The 22784-nt window shown below is 35.1% G+C and overlaps 1 protein-coding gene across 8 annotated transcripts in view; it reads right to left on the bottom strand.

The window, feature by feature from the left end:
* EXOC6 (exocyst complex component 6) overlaps positions 1–22784 on the bottom strand; it is a 114448-nt gene that overhangs the window by 16463 nt on the left and 75201 nt on the right. For all 8 annotated transcript variants that reach the window (XM_034430430.3, XM_034430432.3, XM_034430428.3 and 5 more), the window contains 2 exons: positions 13626–13767; positions 11820–11893 (listed from right to left, as the gene is read on the bottom strand). In XM_034430430.3, the coding sequence (XP_034286321.2) occupies positions 11820–11893; positions 13626–13767 (216 nt within the window). The remainder of the gene's footprint in view (positions 1–11819; positions 11894–13625; positions 13768–22784) is intronic.

Genomic DNA, 22784 nt, shown 5'->3' with positions numbered 1-22784 from the left:
GTGGCTATTCACTAGAATAGCATTTTGATGGCCTCACAAATTCTTGTATCTGCCTGCCTCAGGAATGATATACCCTCCTTAGAACTCAGTTTTGGGGGGGGGGGAATGAAATTCTGGTTTAGAAAAGAGAAGTCAAGGCAGAAAGCTATAAATCACCAGGTTATATAGATGTTCATATTCAAACTAACTAAAAATGTTAAGAAAAATTTACCACATTCAAAGTATTGGCAAATTAATTCTTATCAGCTGCATAGAACTGAAACAAGGGAATTCAAATGGATCCTGTGGATACTGGTGTTAGTTTGTGTTTAAAATGCTGTGAATTGAAGGCCATGAAAAGAGAGGCTGTGTTCTCTTTTTAGGGTTGCATATTAGTTAGCAAATATTGCATCGTATTATTATTTTTTTCTTAACCAGTGATCAACCCAAATACTTCTGGACTGCTCTACGGGTAAAGTACCTTTGTATCAAAAACAATTTGCCTGAGAAACATGTCAGAACACTTGCTGCGTAGTCCTTTTCAACAGGTAAGGCTGCCTTCCAGAGCCTTGGGGCATAATTAGCTGGGGGTGGGGGTGGGAGGCTATTATAAAAACACACAGAAGCTGATTCACTGCTGAGGCGGGGAGTTCACAGCATGCAACCTGACAAGGCCTATTTCATGGCCAGCCATGCCTGCCTAAACATTTATTGAGTTCCAGCCTGCTGTGATAGTGCAATGGTGACCAGCTCCAGCAAATGGCGGCCATTTGTATGGGAGCTTCTACGTGAACTTCTGTAAGGGCCCGAAGTTGGCCTTTAATGAACGCTTATCAACATTAAAGAACACAAGTCCCACTTCTGCTGTCAAAGCAAGGCATGAAAGGAACCCGTTGCTGGTGGACAGAAAATGTGTTTCTTGCTTTCCAAGGCAGAGAATAAAGGGGATAACCTTGATAAAGTATGCAAGAACTTTTGCATAAGCAATGAGAGCCAAAGCACCCTTCAAATCTGGGGAAGTAAGATAGTCCAGTATTTGGAAGTGACAGAGAGGATCCTCCCTGATTCTCCACAGGTGGCCGGGGGATTCTGAGAATTGAAGTCCACAGGTCTTCAAGATGCCAAGATGCCCTATCATTTAACAAGGAGGAGAGATAAAGTTTGCAGAATTCTGTTATTGTAATTTATCTCAATGAAGCATAGTTCTAGTCTTCTAATGGACTTTATTTTCTGGTCTGGTGTACTTTGTGGGGCTGACAAGTCACTTTTTCACATTTAAGATTAAGGATGTTGCAGGGTACAATCCTACATGCACCTATTTGTATTATCTACCTTCTCCCCCTCTATAGGATTGCAATCGGTGCGCAATCAGAAAAACAGAATGCCACCCGTGATCTTGAGCCCATGTGTTAAGAAGCAAGCACTACTGCCACCCAAAGCAGATTGATTGGAGAAAAAGTCCCAATGAAAGAAAAAAAGTGGGGGGGGGGGTTATTTTCAAGAATACCTATTTTGGGATAAAGCCCACTGTTTTCTTTGATAGATAACTGGGATTCATGAGGGCTGAGAAGATTTTAGCCTCAACCCAACAAAGGCTGAAAAAGTTTAGCCAGCATTAAAAGAAATCCCCACCTGACCTCCAGATAACCCAAACAGGAGATTAGCCCATTTCCAAGCAAAATAAGTTGTCACACTGTTAGGCCAATTGCTCCTATTGACATTTTGCATAAACATCTAGCAGAGGGTGATCAGAAAGAAGTCTTATGCCATTAACGCTTTTCCCCCTTCTTTCCTTCTTCCCTTTCTCTCTCCCTCCCTCTCTCTCTTTTTAATACCTAAGCTTTCCAGAATAAAGGCGTTTCTGAATTAGCGATAACAAAAGGGTCAAGAGGTCACAAACCTCCTTTTAAGCAGGTACAAATCTAGAAAGTTTAAATTCATTGGAGAGTGCAAATGAGAACTTTTAAAGAAGTACAAAACTCTAGGCACAGCCTAGACTCCTGAAAGAACCCATCAATTTAGCTTACTCTAAGTTTAATGACAGGAATACTTGTATCAAAAAGTTTAGGCTACCAAAGAGTGCATTTTTAATTATTTACTTTAAAATATTCAAACCCAATGATGCAATCTTTTTTTAAAAAAAAAATTCTAATCCTCAAGAAATATGGTTCTATGTATATAACATTTTAAAAAATTAAGGTAGTTTTTGTATTTAGGGAAAATTCTTTATCACTTGCACAGAATGTAATGTATGCTGCATACTACAAAAATATTTTACAATTTTGCTGAATTTATTTTGGTTTAAATCAGCCATTGAAAAGTTATTCTACGAGAGTATGAAAGTTGAGAACTGCAGTATTCATCTTTGAAATTCAGATATAATGGATTGTGATTTTAATTTTTAAAAGGTAAGTATCTTTTCCTCAACAGTTTCCTGCCAAAAGAGCCTCCCTAAATAGCACATTATGAACTATGTTCAGCAGATTCCTTGTCATTTAGATAAAAATGATAAATTTTAACCCATGATTATGATAGCATCCATCTTTGATTCAGACAATCACATCAAAGATAATTATTGTCAGGATTGTTTACCTCAGAATTTGATAAATTAACAAATATAAGATTAGTTCTGACTCAAAAACTATACACCCTAAAAGAATCTAACTTATGTATGTAACTTATGGAAAACAAGTTAAGTAAACAACTGTCATTTGGTATTCACGTCAATGTATCCTATACACATCGAACAACTATACTTTTGAACATATATATATGTATGCATGTACGTATGTACATATGTACGTATGTAAGTTTAGAGTTTCTTTATATACATGTTGGGGGGGAGGGATTTTTTCCTCAGCATTCGTTCTTTGTCTTCAGAAGTTACTACTCTTGATGGATTTCAATCTTTGGAAAGTACAAATACATATTAAAAGGCACATCAAAATGATATCTATGTTCTATCATCATGTAAAAGATGGAAAGTGTATTGTAGGATGTCCATAATTCAGTAGAATGAAATGTTACAAATATACAATTATTTGGTCTTGTAGCAAACTTGCATAGCTGCTACAATAAAGACAGGTGTCCTATAATATCCTTGTCAGTATATTATATAGTATTTTACTTATCAGGATGCATATCTTATTACAGTAAACATATTTTAGAGAGAGGGGGGGAAGGGAGAGAGAAAGAGAAAGAGAGAAGGAGCTAGGATACAATTCAACTAATCACAGTCATACATTTGAAGTAAATTAAAAAAATACACACTAAAGATTAATGGGAAATCCCAGAATTTCATTATCAGCCTATTAAGCTAAGACAATGTAACTATGGGATATGATATTCATAGACACGTGTTTTTTTTGGTCTAATCCTATTTATAAATATAGAAATATCTTTCTGAATACTAAAACTAAAGGCATATATAATTTTGAAAAATTGTGCTTATACACAAAACATAACCAAAACATTTATTATTAACTTCCGTGAAGGGGAATTATGGTAGTTTTTCTTTCAAGATACATTTTCAAAGAAAACTTTCATCAGCTCCATTGTGAAAATTCAGCGGAGTCTTAAACTGAACAAACACTGCTGAGAACATCAGCCAATATTCAGAGAAACAGGGCAATGATATTAACATGAATATTATTTTTAATAAGTGGTTCTAAAAAGCTGAGAATCAAAAACTTACCTAGCTACTGTAATTAAGCACAAGAGGAAAACAGCATTCTCTTTTAAGATACCATAACATATATTTCAAACAGACAACTCTCAGAAAAGATATAATCTCTCACACATTTGTAAGTGTATCTAAACACATAAACTTTGGGGTTATGACAGCTGCACCACAGGGAATTGTTTTGTTCTGAAAAAAGTCAAAAGTTATTTGGGTTCATACTAATCCTTTGCAACTTAAATTATCCCAAAGGGCAAAACGCTTTCTTTAAGTCTATCTAAACCTTTAGGAACATTATGAGAAATGTCTGGTCTTGTACGTTCATGGAATAAACCCAAATATGTTATTAATTCTTTAGGGATTCAAAATTAACTAAAGGCTCTTTGCGTTAAAAAAGAAGATTGTCGAATTGTGCTCTGATGAATTAACCAGAATATTTGAAGGGTACAACACTTGCTAATCCTATTTTAGAAACAAAGATTTAAATGATATTTTTGAAGAAAGTCCCCCTAGAATGAAACAAGGTGGGTAAGATTAAGTAAAAAAAGAGTCCTACTTAATATGCTATAGCTGTTTTAAGTAGAGGAACAAAGAAATGCTACATTGTAATGCTTCCCTTCACATCATTATAGGTTAAAATGGACCAGTAACAAAAGGAGCACGTTTTTTTTTTTTGAGTTTACAACTTGAAAAGAAGCTCATTCACATACACTCAAGTTTCCAAAGGATATGATTCTGGCTAAATTATTTCTGAGTAACTGTGGTAGCTAGTTTATACACAAAGTCCTTTAAGACAAAAAAAACACAAGGTCCGAGGTAAAAGTGAGGGGAATTAGAAATATATTTATATTTTCCTTTGCTGTTAAAATTTTCTGATTTCTTTCTGTTTCTTGTTAAATTCGACAATACACTTGTCATTTTAACAAAGCTGGGCTTGAAATGAGTATTTAAAAAGCTCTCCCCTATACAATTCTTACTCAGAAGTAAGTCTCGTTTAGGAGAATCCTACTGAATTCAGTGGCACTTTGCCTCATGTAAATACATACATGATTGCAGCCCTTAATTTCTTTAGGTTTAAAGCTTCTTTGAAATGCCAATGTTATGATATCATGCAGAATGTATTTTATTCCTTCATTTGTATGATGCATAAAGTTTACATACATATCAATTAATAACAACGTAATTTTTCCAAAATGAAATTGAACTGTAATTAGACTATTTTTGTCCTTAGGAACAATGCATTTTTGTTTTTCAAAATACAAAATATTTACTTGTTAGCAATACAGTTATGTTCAAAGACAAATAATATCATTTTATAGGACACTGGTACTGCAAATCAGTCACTACAGGCAACTTAAAAGAAGAAATGTGCCTAGGAGTAAAAGCCACAGGACACCATAAAACCCAAAATATAATTTAATATAGTAATATTATTAATATAATCAAAGGTTATATTTCATGGCTGTATGTATAGTTTGTCCTTCCTCATCAGCAGTAGTAACACCAAACCCTTAAGAATATATATATATATTCTATATATCTATATCTATATCTATATCTATATCTATATCTATATCTATATCTATATCTATATCTATATCTATCTATCTATCTATCTATCTATCTATCTATCTATCTATCTATCTATCTTTCTTAATATCACATGCTACAAAGACAGAAATAAGTAACCTGGAGAAAAGGAGAAAAAACACGGAGCGAAAGAGCATTAAGATGCAGACAGTTCAGCTGCCATAACCTAAAGCCCTCATTTGCCAATACAGAACCACAAATAAATGTTGAACATTCATTACTGTGGCTCTTTAAAAGAAACCAAATGTGCTAATTTTAACTACGTAAGTAGTAGGATAAGCAGTACCATGTCATGTCAAAAACGTTACCAGAATGCATTTATTTTTCTCTGCAACGTAATTCAATTTGCAACACTTACAAAGTCATGCATGGCATAGAATCTGTTTATTTGCATGCCTTAATACGCTTAGTTTGGACAAGCGTTTTTACCTGTTTTAGAAATCTCCATATTAGTCAAAATGAAATAGAAGTTGCAGTTCTATGACCCCTGGAATGCTATCTCAAGGGAGATAAAGATTCCTTAGAAACAGACAGCTGACCTCCACTAGAAGGAAAACTGAAAACCAGCTCCCCTCCGCCATCTTGCACAGCTGGCTTTTTCTGAGGTCAGAAAACCCTGATCTCAGAATGCCCCATAAGGGGTCACCATGAGAGCTACATAGGCAGCAAGATCCAAAGGCCTCTGCCACAATCCTGGCATGTGGGAGAATCAGAAAACTGCTAGACTAGTCCAAATGTACCCATAATTTTGAGTACCGTAATTCTTTCTTTCTTTTTTTAAAACCCCACTTTAACATTGCTGCTTTCTCGCTTATACCATTCTGACTTTTGTTTCAAATTGCTGCCAGTTGCCAGGTGTTTTTCATTAGAGGTAGTCTTCGAGTTCATTTAGTGACAAAGTTATAACGGCACTGGAAAAAGTGACTTATGATCCATTTTTCACACTTATGACCATTGCAACAGCTCCCTGGTCATGTGATCAAAATCCAGACGCTTGGCAACTGAGTCATATTTATGAGTGTCCTGGGGTCATGTGATACCTTTTGCGACCTTCTGACAAGCAAAGTCAATGGGGAAGCCAGATTCATTTAAGAACCATGTTAGTAACTTAACAACTGCACTGATTCACTTAAACAACTTTGGCAAAAAAGGTAGTAAAATGGGGCAAAGCTCACTTAACAAATGTCTTGCTTAACAACATAAATTTTGGTCAATTGTGGTCATTAAGTCGAGAACTACCTGTACATTATTTTATATTTATTACAGGGATAGTAATATTTATTAGTTATTTGGTCCGTAGAAGAAAGTAAACACACACTGTAAATTTTTCTTTTAGTAGAATATCTTAGTCCATATTAATTCCACAAATAAGAGCAAAACTGAAAAAAGGAAAATGGCCTTTGTGTTAGATTTCCAATATATATTCTAGTGATGATTCTGAGGACCTTCACATGTTGCTGAACTATAACGCTCATTATAGTCAATGGAAAGTTACCGGGAGTCAAGCAGGGTATAATAATAATTAAGAAAGCAATATCAGCCCTCTACGTAAAGAACTGAAGAAACTTAACTACTGCAGGAAAATTGCACAGACTGACTACAAACAACAACATAACAATGTAGCAACAATGGTGCATTGGAATACTTGCAAGAAATACCACTTGCCTGCAAGCAAGAACTGGTGGGACCAAAAAAAATATAGAAAGTAAAAGAAAATGAAGTAGCTAAAATGTGCTAGGACTTTAGAATTCAAACAGGCACCTGCCATATAAGTCTTGTCCAGACTTAACAATTAACAAAGACAAAAAACTCTAGATGGTAGACATAAAGATACCTGAACATAGCAGAATAGTGGCTCTAAGGATACAGATCTAAATTCTGTTAATTGGTAAAGACTACCCCTATAAGTAAATACCAACCTTATAGACTATATTCCAAGATTTCTAGAAGGGAAAGTCACTGAAATGCAAGCCAGGAAAAACTCAAACCCAAATTTTATAATGGTCAAGCAAAACTGAACATTATCTGTTGTTCATCACAGGGAAACATTTCTCAGCAAGCATCCTATCAACACAGAGGTGTGCTAAATACAAAGTCCTGATGAATCATACAGTGATCCGATTTCTACTACACCTGTAAATACTTAGCCAATAAATTCAGGAGCATGTTCCTGAACATTTTCCTGTTTTTATTAAACTTAAGACTGAAATAGAAGAACCATAAGGCTGTTAAGAGTCAGTACTGGACTTAATGCATTACTCATTTTAGGAGAAACTCTTGATGCTGGGTGGACATACAATCAAGAGTTCTTAACCAGAGTTCACTGCGAGGGCTTTAGCATCCAGTATGATTCAATGCCATATCAGATCCTAATGAGAGGTCCATAAGCACTACATAAATGCAGTAGCCCCCTCTGACTTGTGAACCCCTCCCCAACGGTACTGAATGAACAGTCACAAAGTTGAAAGCAATAGAGAGCTCTTATGTTATATAGCACTATAGAATTCCTCTTCCTGAATTTGCCTAATCTTTTTTTTAAAAAGTGATCCAAATTTATCTATTTTCAGTCACTTGTCTATTAACCCTCACCAGAATACTTGTTTTTTTCACAGCAGCCCCACACTGGAGTAACATTTTTACTGAGCTATACCTTTCCTTGAAAAATGTAGTTCTTATCAGAAATGTACAGCAGTTCTTATCAGAAGAGAGGTGAAGTTAGGATTTATCCTTTTGTTTGCCTTAAAATATACTGAATAATTTGAAATCAATCAGAAAACATAATCCTGCCCAAATGACTATGGAAGTCCACTTAAAAAATAAAAAACCACCATCCTTATGTAGGGATGCAAAATACTATGTAGATTAACATCTATGCTAGGCTGGGCAGGATACTCTTCTGTGTGTTTCCCATGTAGTGGAACTTCTAAGAGGATCACTGAAACAGCTGTATGGATTTCTTTAACTATCAAGCTTTTATACATGTGCTATATAGTATTTGTAGTGAAAATTACCAATCTGTATTGCCCTCGCCTCCAAATCTTGTAAAGTGTCAAGAAATCACACCAAGGGGCTAAGCTGTTGTTGAGATAACTGGCTTCCATTAGCAAGCATGTGATTGGCAGGACGATAAAGTTTTTTTTCTCACAGGTCAGCTACTTTTTAAAAAGAGGGCAATCCTGCTGATCCATCTTTTAGCTACAGTCTCTTGCAATGTCCCAATTCTCTTGCCTTTTAGCTTTGATATGGTTCAAGCTTTCCCCTTTGTATCAGCCCCTACCTGTCATCAGCTCCTCTGCACCAAACAGCAAATATCAGGAGCTTGACCTCAGGGCACAGTCCGGGTGGGCAGGTAAAACCTGACCACTGGACTTACTTCCTTATCTTTCATATCCTGCAATTCACGAAACAGTATCAAATTCAAACTAAAGAACAGAAGCCTGACCTCTTATAAGAACCCTCTGAAACGGCTCTGTTGCTTTTCTAAGTATTCTTGAAAAGAACTGTCATCTGTCCTATTAGGAGAGAAATGAATCATAAATAGAGAAGAGGGGACGGGTGTTAAATCCTTCATATAACTTAAATATCATCCACACGAGTTGTGAGTTAGGCCGAAAAGAGAATAATTTACCTCAAATTTTGCATTCAAAAGCAGAAAAAAAAAGAATGTAGCCAATTGACTGAGATAATAATATACTGTATATATTTACACACACATGGATTTTGTAGTCTACTGCCCAGGAGATATGTGAAAAAAAACCTAGGCTAGCAAAGAAAGTTTGTAAAGTGACTGATTGATTAGCCGTGTAAAGAAAAAAAATTTAAAACAATATTTTTCTAATATGCGATAGGATTAACCTATATCCCAGGTCAAACGAACAAAGACGTTTATATTCCTCCAGTTTTAGAGCTCTAGAATAACCCTATCCTAGAATAAATATTTTTGAATATAATTTCTGTTTGTAAAGGTAATATTGTAATAAAACATTTCCTGTTATGCTACTGCATGTGATCTCTAAAATCAAAAATACAATTTTTTAAAAAATCACATTAAAGTTAATTTACCTTTTTTGCACTTATAGCCATATAACCTCCTATAGAAATAAGGCAGTCTGCTAGCATATATTAAAACAGTAATTTCATTAAAATGTACAACTGTGTAAATATATTAGAATTCAACCTTATGTATTGATCATTTAATTTATGATCTTAATATACAACCTTTTGCTAGTTGGAGAGTTCTCATCTAAAATGATGGAATTTTCTATAACAAATGAATTGCCAAGAAAAGCCTTAATCTCATTTTTGGTAAGAATAACAAAATCTCCCTGTTATGGTAACTAATAACATTTGCTACAAAATTAAAAAGGTATTTGATTAATTTATGGAATTGGTCACAAACATTTCAGGAACAGAAATTTTCATCCATTACTTTGCTGGATCAGAATAAACTTTCAACCGAAGGTAAAATAAATGGCTATTTCTGCTGTTGAGAGGCCTACTTTTCATCTTGAACTAATGAATTGCAGAAATTAATTAACCAGTATATTAAGAAGAGCTTCCTTCTCTATACTCCTTTATCACCAGAAAATCTCAAGCTCTTTTTCTGCTCTCAATATTACAATTGCATAAACCTAAATAATGCCATCTTTTTTTAATCTTTGACGGTGTGTTACTCTATTTCTTCAAAAATGTGTTATCTTTCATGAAGCACTTATAAACATACCAAAATACAGTGATAATAACTTTTCTTTTATTGTTATTCAAAAGACCCAAGTTACAAAATGTTACAGAGCTCAGAGAATACAGAACCTAGGATCTGGAAGATAGGAGAAATCATAATGTAAGAACGAAGAATAGATGAAGTAAGCAAACACTTTCCCCAGTAACACAACACACCTACCATCAGGGATAATATATAGTTTCCAATTCAGCTAGTTCAGTGGTGAAATTCAGCTGGCTCTATCCGGATCGCGTGATCCGGTAGCGCTGGCAGCGGGAGGCTCCGCCCACCCACCTGGACATTATCACATCCTGTTTTTGACTCTCTGTGAATGTGCAGAAGGCTCTGCGCATGCGTGGAGGAGGCGCGCACACTCACATTTGCAAACCGTTAGCGAAGGTAAGTGAATACCACCCCTGATCTAGTTTAATACTGAATTTTAATCTAGTTCAAAAAGACACTTGATGACCAATATCCTATATTGAGTGAACAAGAGACCCAAACACTGAGAACAGTCTGCTGGCAACTCTACTTCATGCTTTAGTGGTGAGATACCAAGTTTCTTACTCAAGTTCTAAGTCCACTGTTAGATTCTGGGCTGCTAAATCTCAAATGTCTTGGTCCCCCCATTCCAAATTAGTACATCCATATTTTAAACCTGAACTTGTAACCTCACACTTGTTAAATAAGTAGAAATTAGTCCCAATCGTCTGGTGAGATATTATCTTTTGCTTCAGTATGCCAAGTGAATTACAATTAAACTGAGCATATACATAAATCTGCTTTCCCTCCAGTCCCAGTCAACACGTTATTGTTGCAAGGCGTTGATATCTGCCAGAATCCTGACATAGTAAATTTAAGCAGGAATAATGAAGTAATGCTTATTGAAAATATTAAACATAGAACAAGTTCAGGAAACTTATGTAATCTTATGTGCTCTATGCAATCCATTTTGAGATATCACTAATCAAAACCTGAAATGTACTCTTTCTAATTATGCAGTACTGTAACTAAACTCTCTCTCTCCCTCTCTCCCTCTCTCACATACACACACACATCTTTGGAGTGGTCATCATCCAGTTGATTCATTGGAGTAGTTTTTTAATAGGAAAATGTAAACAATCACCAGTAATTTTTGACAGGTACAAAAACTACATCTAAATATAATGAAACAGAACAGTAAGGAAATTTGGTGCATTTCCTAGTAATCTCCAACTCTGATCTCTGCAATGTCTTGTGTAAAGGCACAAGAGGCTGCCTTTGTGTCTACTTTAGAGTTATAGTAGAATACTCAGCAGCTAGACTGGTTTCTGCCCAAACTCAAACAGACAACATTACACTTGTACTAAAACTCTTATCCTGGTTGCCAATTTGTTCCTAGAGGAATGACTGTGTTGTTTATTAACTTGTACAGCCCTGCATCATTTGGATCTAGGCTATCTGAGGCAAGACATTCCAATTTGATCCCTCTCTATATCCCCCCACTGCTGCCTACTGAGTCATCCATGGAGGTCTTTTGATTGGTTGCCAAGGTTCATCTGCTGGCATCTCCGAATTGATCTTTTTCTATGAGCACCCCAGACAGATGGAATGCATTCCTTATTGGATTAAGGGATCTAATCAATTTGTTAGTTTTTTAAACCACATCTTTTAAAAATAGTTAAATTTAAGGGTATGAATGGTTGGTTTAATTCTTTTTTTTTTTTTTAATATTGCAGGATTATATAGCAATGTTTAGACAATTTTGAACTGAATTTGACAAGTTTAAATTAACTTGAAACAACTGGAATTCGCGGAGTATTCTTAAAAGGAACCAAATAAATAAATAAATAAATAACAAGAACATCTTACTTGTCTGAGATCAATGAATGCTAATTGCAAGGTTTCTCCATGGAATCCAGGTACAGGTTCAGAACTTGCAAACACTGAAAAGAAATAACAAGATTTTATGAAAAAAATGCTGGGAAGAATCTAGATTTGATACATTCTATGATTCTTATTGACTCTGTGTGTGTGTGTGAGAGAGAGAGAGAGAGGAGGGCGCACATAATTTATTGACTTAATTTCTTAGGAAAACAGAATACATTTGAAATCTTATTTTCATTTATATTGGATTTAAGGATTATAAATAATTAATTGTTAATTACTTTGAATTCCTCATTAATAGGAAAAATTAGCCAGAATGGTAAATCAGCATTCTGAAAAAAAAATCTGGTTTACTCAGATTGGGCTACATGAAACAACATTTTCTTCCAGGAAATTACATATTCATGAAGACCATTTCAAAGAAAGAATATATACTATATAAACATTTTATTGAATGAATGCTTTATTATACTCAATGATATCTACTAGCTAAAAAGCCTATTTTTACTTCAACCATTTGTGGAGCTTTGGGAGGAATCTATCAAATAGGAAATCAGGTATATAAGGATGCAGAAAAAAGATGCAGTAAGAGAAGAGTTACACAAAGGGACTAACGAGAGTGGGAAGGATTCAGATGAAGCAGCTAACTCAGAATTTTTGCAAGACAGAATATTCAGTACCTAACCATCTATAACACATGTTCAGTTCAATCTATTGATGGTGTGGAGGTTTAAAGAAACATTTTCTTAGGTTCGTGTTTCATAAAGGGAATATAAAGAGAATGTCAAAGGAAAAAAAGCTGACAATCAATTATTAAAATAATTTAAGCAATTATAGGTAATCCTCATTTAGTGACCATTCACAATTATGAAGGTGAAGACAAATAACTTCATGGCCAATCCTTGAATTTATGACTTGTGCAGATATGTATCAGCTCATAGACAGACTGACTAGCTGAAGAAATTTTGAATGTGAAATTGGATATCAACCTTCTGTATACAAAAACATAAAGAAGTGAATGAATCAAATTCATAAATTCCATTACAGTATATTTAAGAAGGTATATATTTGTTTGGGAAGAATTCTTGCAACCCATCATCGTGATTCAACAAGATGAAAACAACTGAGCAATTTTCTGTTAGAGTTAATTTCCAAAGGGTTTGCCTTTTTGGCAGCAGAAACATTAAAAAGGTTTTGTAGTATCTAAAAGTCTAAAATGTATTATTCCATAAACTTTGAGTTAAAATTACATAAAGTAATTTCTTTAAATGCACTACTACACTAATAATCAAAAGTAACATTTTTCTTTTATTATAATAAATGTTCAAGTTACCAGCAGAGGGAGACAAAAGAAAGTTTGGCTCAAATCAATTTAATAAAATATATTCCTCTGAAATACTTGGCATGTAACAAATATTTGGATATTTATATTATTTTTACCAATTAGGAGTTTTCATTTGGCTCATGCACACTCTGTTAGGTGGCTTAATTTCTCAGAATCGTCCTTAGAAAGATCCTCCGTACTAGCAAATAAAATTCTAGGAAAACCCCAACAATGGCAGCAAATCATCAGAGCCAATAATCTTTTATAAGCTCCGCAGGAAAAAAACCCAAACTGCAGCATCACAGATATGTAGTTATTTCTTCTCAATCCAAAAACAAACCACAACGTCAAAAAAGGAATCCAGATTCTACAATGCTTCAAATAACCGAAGCATAGTCTCATGGATTTCTGGCTTTCATAGTTTATACATTCAAGGCATGCTTTTTATTCAGAATTTGCATACTTACATTCACACTGTATGACATCTAAATTAAATTGCTGAATAGCTCCCATGCTGATCTGTTTCAAGTCACTATCCAACAGCATCTGCATCAGGGCGGTTGAGAGATGCTGGCAAGCAGACATACAAGCGGTCTGAGCTACTTTTCCCTATTAAAGAAAAGGCAACACATTACAGAAATAAACTGGCACCTCTTGTCACAAAGATCTCCCAATTCTCCCCCCCCCTTTCCCCAAGCATTTATTCAACTCAAGACAATCAGATAAGGAATGCTTGGCTTTGTTTCACAATAATAGTTTCCCTTGGATGCTTGAGCCAACACCCAAGAATTTTCAAATAGACAAAAATGGCTAAGATATTATTTTTTTGTTGTTGTTGTTGCTGTTCTTGTGAAAAAATTAGGGGGCAAAAATCAAAAATGTCTTGATATTTACAGGATATTACTACAAATGCCCCCGGAGGCTATATTATTTTCTGCCAAAACCCTCAGTTGCTTTCCTCCTGATCCAATAAGTGGGAGGATTCTAAACATTAAAAAATGACCAACTTGCATGAAGCTCTCCATTGTTCAAGATATTCATAACTGTTCAAAGACATTTCATATTAACAGTTTAAGTTCTATTGGCTAGTAGCTAATAAAAACAGCACAGTAGTTGGTGGGAGATAATATAATTTTTTTGGTGTGTATGTGTGTGTATTTCTATGAAAGGACGTTCCATACATTTTGGTGATCTTATGTTTTAGTAACTGATCAATTCAGATGTAAGCTAAAGAAACAGTGTGCCAACTATTAGCAAACATTGCACTTTGTTAAGTAACTTAGGCGCCTTCTCATTTCAAGATTAAAGAAAGCCTTTTCTTTACAACAACATTATAGGCTTATCAGTCATCTGGCCATATAACTAATCCATAAATTTAAGTTCTGTAGCCTTCCATAGTGAATTCTTGTGCATGTTTATTTAATAGTAAATTGCATTATAATCCTTTATACAATTTGGGAATAAGCAGCACAGGATATTTGCATATGGATTTAGGTTGTGTTCTTGGATTGTTTTAGTTCAGAAGGAATGCCGTATCAAGTCAATCCATGGAGATGACAATGGCTCAAAAAGATAAGAAGAGTCAGACATATTCGTTGGATGAAAAATCATTGGAAAAGACCAGGGCTTTATACCAGATTGGGAAGTTGAGAAAACCACTTTGGTACCGCTGCAGAGAAAACTACGTGAGAAGCCCATGTAAACCCCAGAAATGAACATGACCAGTCTATTTATTTTATCTTGTGATATGAAGCTTCCAGAGGAAAAAAAAATGGAATAATTTAGAAAACAATAAATACAAGGGTGTTTCTGAATATAATACTTATGCTATAGAGTAAGTAGTCTTCAATTTATGACCATAACTGAGCCTGCAATTATGGTCATAAATCACTGTGGTTGTTAAGTAGGTCACCATATGACCATGCCCGATCTTACAACCTTCTTTGTGGTGGTTGTTAAGCAAACACAATTGTCAAGGCAACACCAACGGTCATTAAGCAAAATTGTTTTCTCCAATGGAGGTTTTTGCCGGAAACTAAAAGTAAATGCTAGAAACTGGCAAAAAAATGTTAAAATGTGCAGTGGGACACTTTAAATAGTTGTCAAGTGTCCAGTTGGTTGTCGAGGACTACATGTAAATGCTGTGTCAAAAGACATTTTGCAATTATTCTGCCTTTTTTAAATAAGTGTTTTTGTGGCAAGAGAATCATTGAAAGAACCCATTTGAAACAGAAGAATTTCCACAAATGAGAAGGGATAATGGCAAAACCGGAGCCTCCTTATGGCTTGCATACATAGAGATTAAGCAAGCGGTCTCATGTGAAAACACTATACTAAAATGAATCAACATTTTCAAACCAATTTAGTATTTATATGTTCCCAACTATAACAAATATTAAAAGGATATCCTTGGGAAATTCTACCTATTTTGCTCCTTGGTATTTATTTGTGGGCAATATATATCATGTAAGCCATAACGGCTCTATCACACTTCAAAAATTATTTGGAAAAATGTGCAGACATTTTGCGTCTCTGCTCTTCATTAATATAGTCCAGCCTTTTTCAGGCCTCCAGAACATGCAGCTGCTTAGAGTTTAATGAGTGTCATCTTGTTATTCAGACTCCTGTCAAAGCTTCAAGAAAGTTGGGTTATTTTAATGAGTACCAGCAGTGTTGTGGTCACGCAAGTTCCAAATTACTTCTTCCAAATCATGTTTGAAGCATGTACCTACTATAAATCTTCAGCAAGCTCTATAGGCTGCTTCTAAGGTGTCTTTTTGTTGGTCATTCAAAAATTGAAATATTTTCTAAAACTATACAGCGGCTGAAACAAGCCAACTACCAAAAGCCAACTACCAACCAAACATATAAAAAGTGAATACACAATCCACATGCTTAAACAGCTGCCAAAGTCACTCATAATTACACTAGCAGACATGCAGTTCTATTCCCCAAATGGAACAGTATCAATATGAATGAAAACAGAGCCTTGAAGGGGAGGGATAGAAGGAAAGATAAGAATCAATAGGCTTAACTGAATTATGAGATAACAGATTTAAGATACAAATTGGAAGTCTTATTTTAATTTAATGAAACAACTGCACCTTTTGATGTAATGCAGGGCTCTGTGAGATTAGTCCCATGTTTTATGCAACAGACTGGCTTTGATGCCTTTGTAGTATTTTATTTACTTGTATCCCGCCTTTATTATTTTTAGAAATAACTCAAGGCAGTGAACACATCCAACATGCCTTCCTCCTCCTATTTTTCCCACAACAACCACCCTGTGAAGTGAGTTGGGCTGAGAGTGTGTGACTGGCCCAAAGTCACCCAGCTGGCTTTCATGGTTAAGGCGAGACTTGAACTCACCAACTCCTGCTTTCTAGCCTGTTGCCTTAACCACTAAACCAAACTGGCTTAGATATAAAACATATATCATGTAACATATATAAAGAATAAAATATTGCCCATCCCCAAACTAGCAACCAATTAAACCTTATTAACATTTTATTGCTATATATTGATGTATTATATTCCATTTCCTGTTTGTCTTCCAACCTAGGCATTCAGAGCTTTCAGATCAATGTATCAATAGTAGTGGAGCACAAGGTAATGGTTACAATGCATGATACAAGAGAAGCTACAAGGCTTTTTTTAAAGTCGAGTTTCATAAATGTACATCAAGTGCATGTTTTATGATGATAGACAAATGCTAACACCCTATTCAAAGAAGCAACAGATTTGCTTTCAACTATGCACTCCGACTACAGGCTTATTGCTCTCATGGCATTAAAAAACACATGCACAAAGGGAAAAAGTTTGTATTATCTCTATTTGAGATAACTAGGTTTTTATCCTGGCAAAAATAAACAAGCAAGCCCTAAAATTTAACCATAAGCTACCGGTAGAAGGCTCCTAGAATCATTTTATGTGGGTCTCTGTACGTTTGGATATACATGTAAAATTATACTAACATATTTACCTACATATTTTTAACTCTTCCAAATTGAAAATATAGCTGTTAAATACATTTATTTATGAAAGCTATTAATCCAAATTCTCGTTGAACAATTTAGCTCTCCGTACTTTATTGCTCAGGCTTATCATGTTTATGTTTGAAAGAAATTAAAAATAAACTTATTGTATATAACGCATGTAGGAATCCATTAACGTAATATTGCTTTTTGAATTATTGTTAAGTTGTACCCAAATCATTTATAATAATAAATACTAAATTTATCGGTCATGTTTCCTCAATACCAACTATGTCATAGCTATTACTATCTCATCACTTCTAACATCCTTGCATTTATTTGTCGGTTTCAACTATCTTTACATTTTGTTTTACCTTTGCAAAGCACAAGAAATAAAAAATAACACCTGCTACAAGACATAACACCCAGAATTTCCCCTCTTCTTCACATCTGCTAAAGACCACATTGGTAAAAAGAGAAAATCCTCGGACAAACGTCTTATATTTCAAAGCCGCTTGTAAAAGAGAATCTGCTGACATGTTAAATCTTTTCTATACTGCCCCAAAGCTTTTCTCTTAGGAACAATTGCTGTAAAGAAACATTTGGCCCTTAGGAAATTCCCAAAGGGTCAGCCATATGCATCCTTCCATGGCACCTTGGTGGTGCTGCTTTCTCGGCCTACGCTCGATGTCTCAAAAGCAGCTTTCATCATTCAGTGGGATGTCAGTCAATATGATTTATGGACTGCATTCAACAAAGTCAGAGCATATAGAATGAGAAATATGACTACAATCTCCTAATTTGTTTTGTATTGAGCCACTTAAGAGTCAAAGAGCTGATGTCAGACTGAGACCAGCAACACAATTAACCAGCCGGTGACAGATTCATCTATCCTCCCTGCCAGGCTGTGCCAATCAAGGACAGCATGAAACGACATTTGGAAGGATCAGTAAGAAAGTCCTTTCTCTAAGTAGGCGATGTGGGCTTCTGATGGACAGTTTTTGACTATAGCTTGCAGAGCACTATCACACTTTATCCAATAGCCCCCCGCTGCAAGCTGTGAAATAAGGCTTTTACTGCCAATCATAGAAACAATAAAACACAGTCCACAATCCCCAAGCAAACAGCGAACAACAAGACTTGTCTGTTAGCTCTGACAGTCTAGCTTCATTGTTAATTTAACAATATTACATGACACATTAAGGGGAAGCTTCTTTCACTGTCTTAAATACAAAATTTAAATTCAGATATTTAAGTGTGTAAAATGGATATTCTTGTGACAAGAAAGAATTAAAACTTAGTTTGATCAATTATAACAAAATGTAACCTTCGCTAATGATGAATATATTTGCCACTGTGTTGAACAATAACTGATAAACAGTGTCTGTTCTCCTGTACTAAATGAAGTTTAATAAGCACCTAAGGTTGATTGGCTGACTAAAAATAATGAGGATGTATTTATATGAATGCATAATAAGATAATATGTAGTCAGGCTTTTTTAGATGCACAACTGTGATCTTTTGGACAAAGGACAGATTTCACGAAGAACAAGAATACTTACTATTCAAATAAATCAATCCTGAAAAGACTGTTAACACATACTAAATCTCCTTTACTTCCCCAAAATCTAATTTTTCCAAACAAATTTTAACATTTATTCAAGGGGGAAAAAATCTCCAGAATGTTTGAAGTCTTTCAGAATGATTCCAAACCACATTAAGAACTGATGACTGAATGTATTGCCGTAGCTACAAACTTGCACATTAAAACATCTGTTGATCTTTATTTCTGGAGATCTACAATGTGAAGGTAAATATATCCTATAAAACACGTAGCAGTACCAACACAGGCCAAATAGTTCACAAGCACAGACAACAATTCTGAAATAGAAAACCAATCAGTCTTTGCAATTTCTTGGTTATAAAGTCTAGTCCAAGAAATACGTAAATGAAGAGTTCTGAGGATTTACTTCTCTCTCCAGCATATGGATGTCTTTTGTAATATTGAACACATTGTTCAATTTCTTGCTGATTGGATAAGAAACAATATTTCCCCATATTATCTTATAAGGTGCACATGGGGAAGAAGTTGCTTTTGTAGAAGATCTGATACACAAGAGCAGGAAGAAATCTCTGCAGATTTTACCCCACTAGCCGTAGCCGACTTTAGAAGATGATGCTCATCTCTATTTCTTTAAGCCATTGAGCCGGTACTGTCCGAAAACGTTTCTGCGATTATGTGTCCAGCATAACATCATGCCACAGAGCAAGGCTACCAAGCCACATTGTTGTGGTCCACCAGCAGCAGAGTTGGACAGTTGGAGTTGGAGTTGGCTGGAGAGGACCATGGTCCAGTCCTGGAGTCTGGGGAAAGCCCGGACGAGGGCTCTGCGCTGGAGGCAGAGATGGGGCCAGGACCATCTGGGAGTGATGCGTGGACTCCGGAGCCTCCAGAATCAGACAGCAGTGAGGCAGAGGAACAGGAGGAGCCTGTTCCTAGTGCACACATGCGCAGAGCTGCCAGAAGGCAAGAGCAGATAAAACAAAAAGGATGACTCAGGAGTAAGGCCAGGAGAAGATTGACCTCTCCCATAAGGCTTAAAAGAGCAGCAAAGGCTCTTGGGCTCTTTGTAGGAAAGCAACATTGCTAAATCTGTTTCCAGTCGGCATCTCTTGTTCCTGAACTTCGTGGGGCTTTGTCAAGAAAGGCCTCTGGCAGGGTGCCAAAGAAGATAAAGGTTTGTGATAAGCCGAAGGACTTTTTCTGAAGGATTTGTTTTGGAATTAATTTGGACTAAGCTGGGAGTGAAGTAATTTTCAGCTGTTATAATAAAACAGTTTTGTTTGGGACCAATTGTGTTTTGTAATGACTAAGTGAGCCTGGGTCACAACACACATATTAAATTGGAAAAAATACTTCCAATAAAATATAAAGCAGAGATCCCAGTATGTACCAACTGGGATGAACATACGGATAAGTCAATGAGTGCAAAATACAGTGCCCACATATGAATTTTAAAAAATTGGCATCATCATATAATACCATTGTTGCAGAATCTGGGTTATTTGAGAGTTTGTGTGTTGGTGACCACCCTTAAAGTTCCAGGTGGTTTGGGGCCTGGTCACCTTCAAGACCACTTGATCCAAAGGATGCCTGCAGGAAGATCCCTCCCGTGGAATGTCCTTCAAACAGACAAAAGATCAACACTCCTAGGAAGTTGTTTTTAAAAACTGCTTTTTAAATATGCATTTGCGGACTGAAGTGAGAACAGGAGATATACCAAAATTGAGATTAATATGGACATGAGTCATAATTTTTATTATTACGATAGTATTTATTTGATAATTGTAATGTATTTGTTGTACATGGTCAATCCTTTGCATTAGTTTTATATAATTGAATATTTTGCAAATTGCTTGGCCATAATAGCCAGCATGGATATGTATGAAGGGAAAGCCAGAAATAAGTATATTTGGAACATGCACTGTTATGAAAAGCACTTTGTATGAAAAAAATTCACCAAAATTAATTTATTGGGCAATTCTTAACAAACGTTTTAAGAAATAAAGAAAACCTTGTAGAATGATTGGTAGTTCACATATGACTGGGTTGGGGGCTTTTTCTTTCCTCAAATTCATCTCCGCCCCCCGCCCCCCACCTATCTTCTGTTATACAAATGGACTGGGATGCTCAAGCAAATAATATTTACCAATCTTCAAATCAGAGGACATTTTGGATATAACAGTTGAATGGAATTGAATATCAATTGCTTATATGCTGATTATTTATCCCATTGATAATTACACATTTTCTACATTGAATCCTGAGGTTACGCTACTGTTTAAGAAATGTATAGTGCTACATACTGAAAGCCAGTTTGGTGTAGTAGTTGAAGTGCTGGGCTAGAAAGCAGGAGACAGTGAATTCTAGACCACCTTTAGGCATTAAAGCCAGCTGGGAGACTTTAGTTGAACTGAACACTTTTGTAATACGAGCAGTATAAAATAATATGGGTCAGTGTTTCAGGGACTCCCTCTCCTTTATTTCTTTTTTCTTTTTAACTAACAATTGTAGTAGTATTTATTTATCTATCAAATTTTGAAACCGCCCATCTCTCTCACGCAGGGACTCTGGACATATAAAATATTAAAACACAAAAACAACATATAAAATTTAAAAAGAGGCAAGGATGGTTAAAATTCAGTGTTAAAAATTAGTTAAAAGGCTAAAAGTTTCCTGAATCACAAGATGAGCGCCAAATACATTTGAAAATAAATAATGAAAAATTAATTAATTTGGATATATCCATTGGATCCAAAATATCCAACTAACAAAATTAGTGTGACCTAATATGATTCTTAAAACGCCTAAATATATTCTTCATAAAATTCAAATTCAAATTAGAAATCACCTTTTAATAAATTAAAACATATTCTCATAAATGTCTGCTATCAGAGCAAAATCTCAGGCCCACGAATTGTCATAACAATTGACACTTATTTTAATAAGTGTCAACTTTGAATTCATTTAACAGAAAGCAAGAAACTTTATTCCTAAAGGAAATATATGTGCATTGAGCTAATAAGAATCTATGTCTCTTGGAATAGATCATTAATCCATAAAACTTGGTACAGATTTCCATTTATATAGGACAGTATAAAAAATAACTGGGAAATTTTGAGTCACAGAAACAACTGAAGCAAAACCTTTAGCATTTGTAAATACAGTATTTAACTAAATACTTTAGTTTCATTTTTGCTATCTATATAAGGGACATGTCCAAACACTAAAAGCTACAGAATAAAGTACAGAAACTGATAAAACTAGAATAAAACAAAAGAAGTAACTGTTTCAGGTAATAACTTCTTTGATATTTCCAATTTACAAGTATAATGCTTAAAACTGTAGCCTCTGGTTAATGCAAGCAAGGTTTCAATTTAAAGATGGCATATGCCATTTCTCAAATTTAAAAGGCAAATAACTGCAGCTCTGTCTGAAATTCAAGCTACTTGATAGAGCATATAAGTGCAAAACTTGGAAGTGCCCATGTTAAAACTGCAATGTGAATTAGTTCCTGAAATCGAATATATTTGTTAGAACGATAAACAACTGGAAAAGCAGTAATTTTGCTGCATGGTCAAAATTCACTTATTATTGTGCAGTACATACTTCTTCTACTTGCGCCTTCCAAATGTACTGATCAAAAACTCCTCAAAACAAGCAAATTTTCTTGGATACCGTGGAATTAATTTCAAAGCATCTGAAAGCAGCTAATTTAGGAAAATGAGTATATAAAAGGGTCTGTCAGCTAGCACTCTGTTTCACGTTATCCACTCATTTATGACTTTATATTCCTGTATTTCTGCAGTAATCTCATTACATGTTGCCTCATCATTATTGGCCAGTTCTTGTCTTGAATACATTAGTTTTCACAATGGAAGAGTGAGAGGAATTATTTATTCTAGAGTGGTAAATAGATCAGTTTTCCTGCTCCCCATTGATACCACTAACATTTGGTTTAAACTGTTAATTTCAATGCATCAAATTAGATTTATTAAGTATTTACTAAAGATAGTTAAATGTGAAGGTGATATTATAGCTTTCTCCAATTCTTTCTCCAACTCTTAAAATATTCAGCAAAACATTTTACA

The sequence above is a fragment of the Pantherophis guttatus genome, chromosome 6 (assembly GCF_059756535.1).
Source record: "Pantherophis guttatus breed Tessera chromosome 6, ASM5975653v1, whole genome shotgun sequence".
NCBI classification, from domain to species: domain Eukaryota; kingdom Metazoa; phylum Chordata; class Lepidosauria; order Squamata; family Colubridae; genus Pantherophis; species Pantherophis guttatus.
This window is presented reverse-complemented; position numbering and strand designations above follow the sequence as displayed.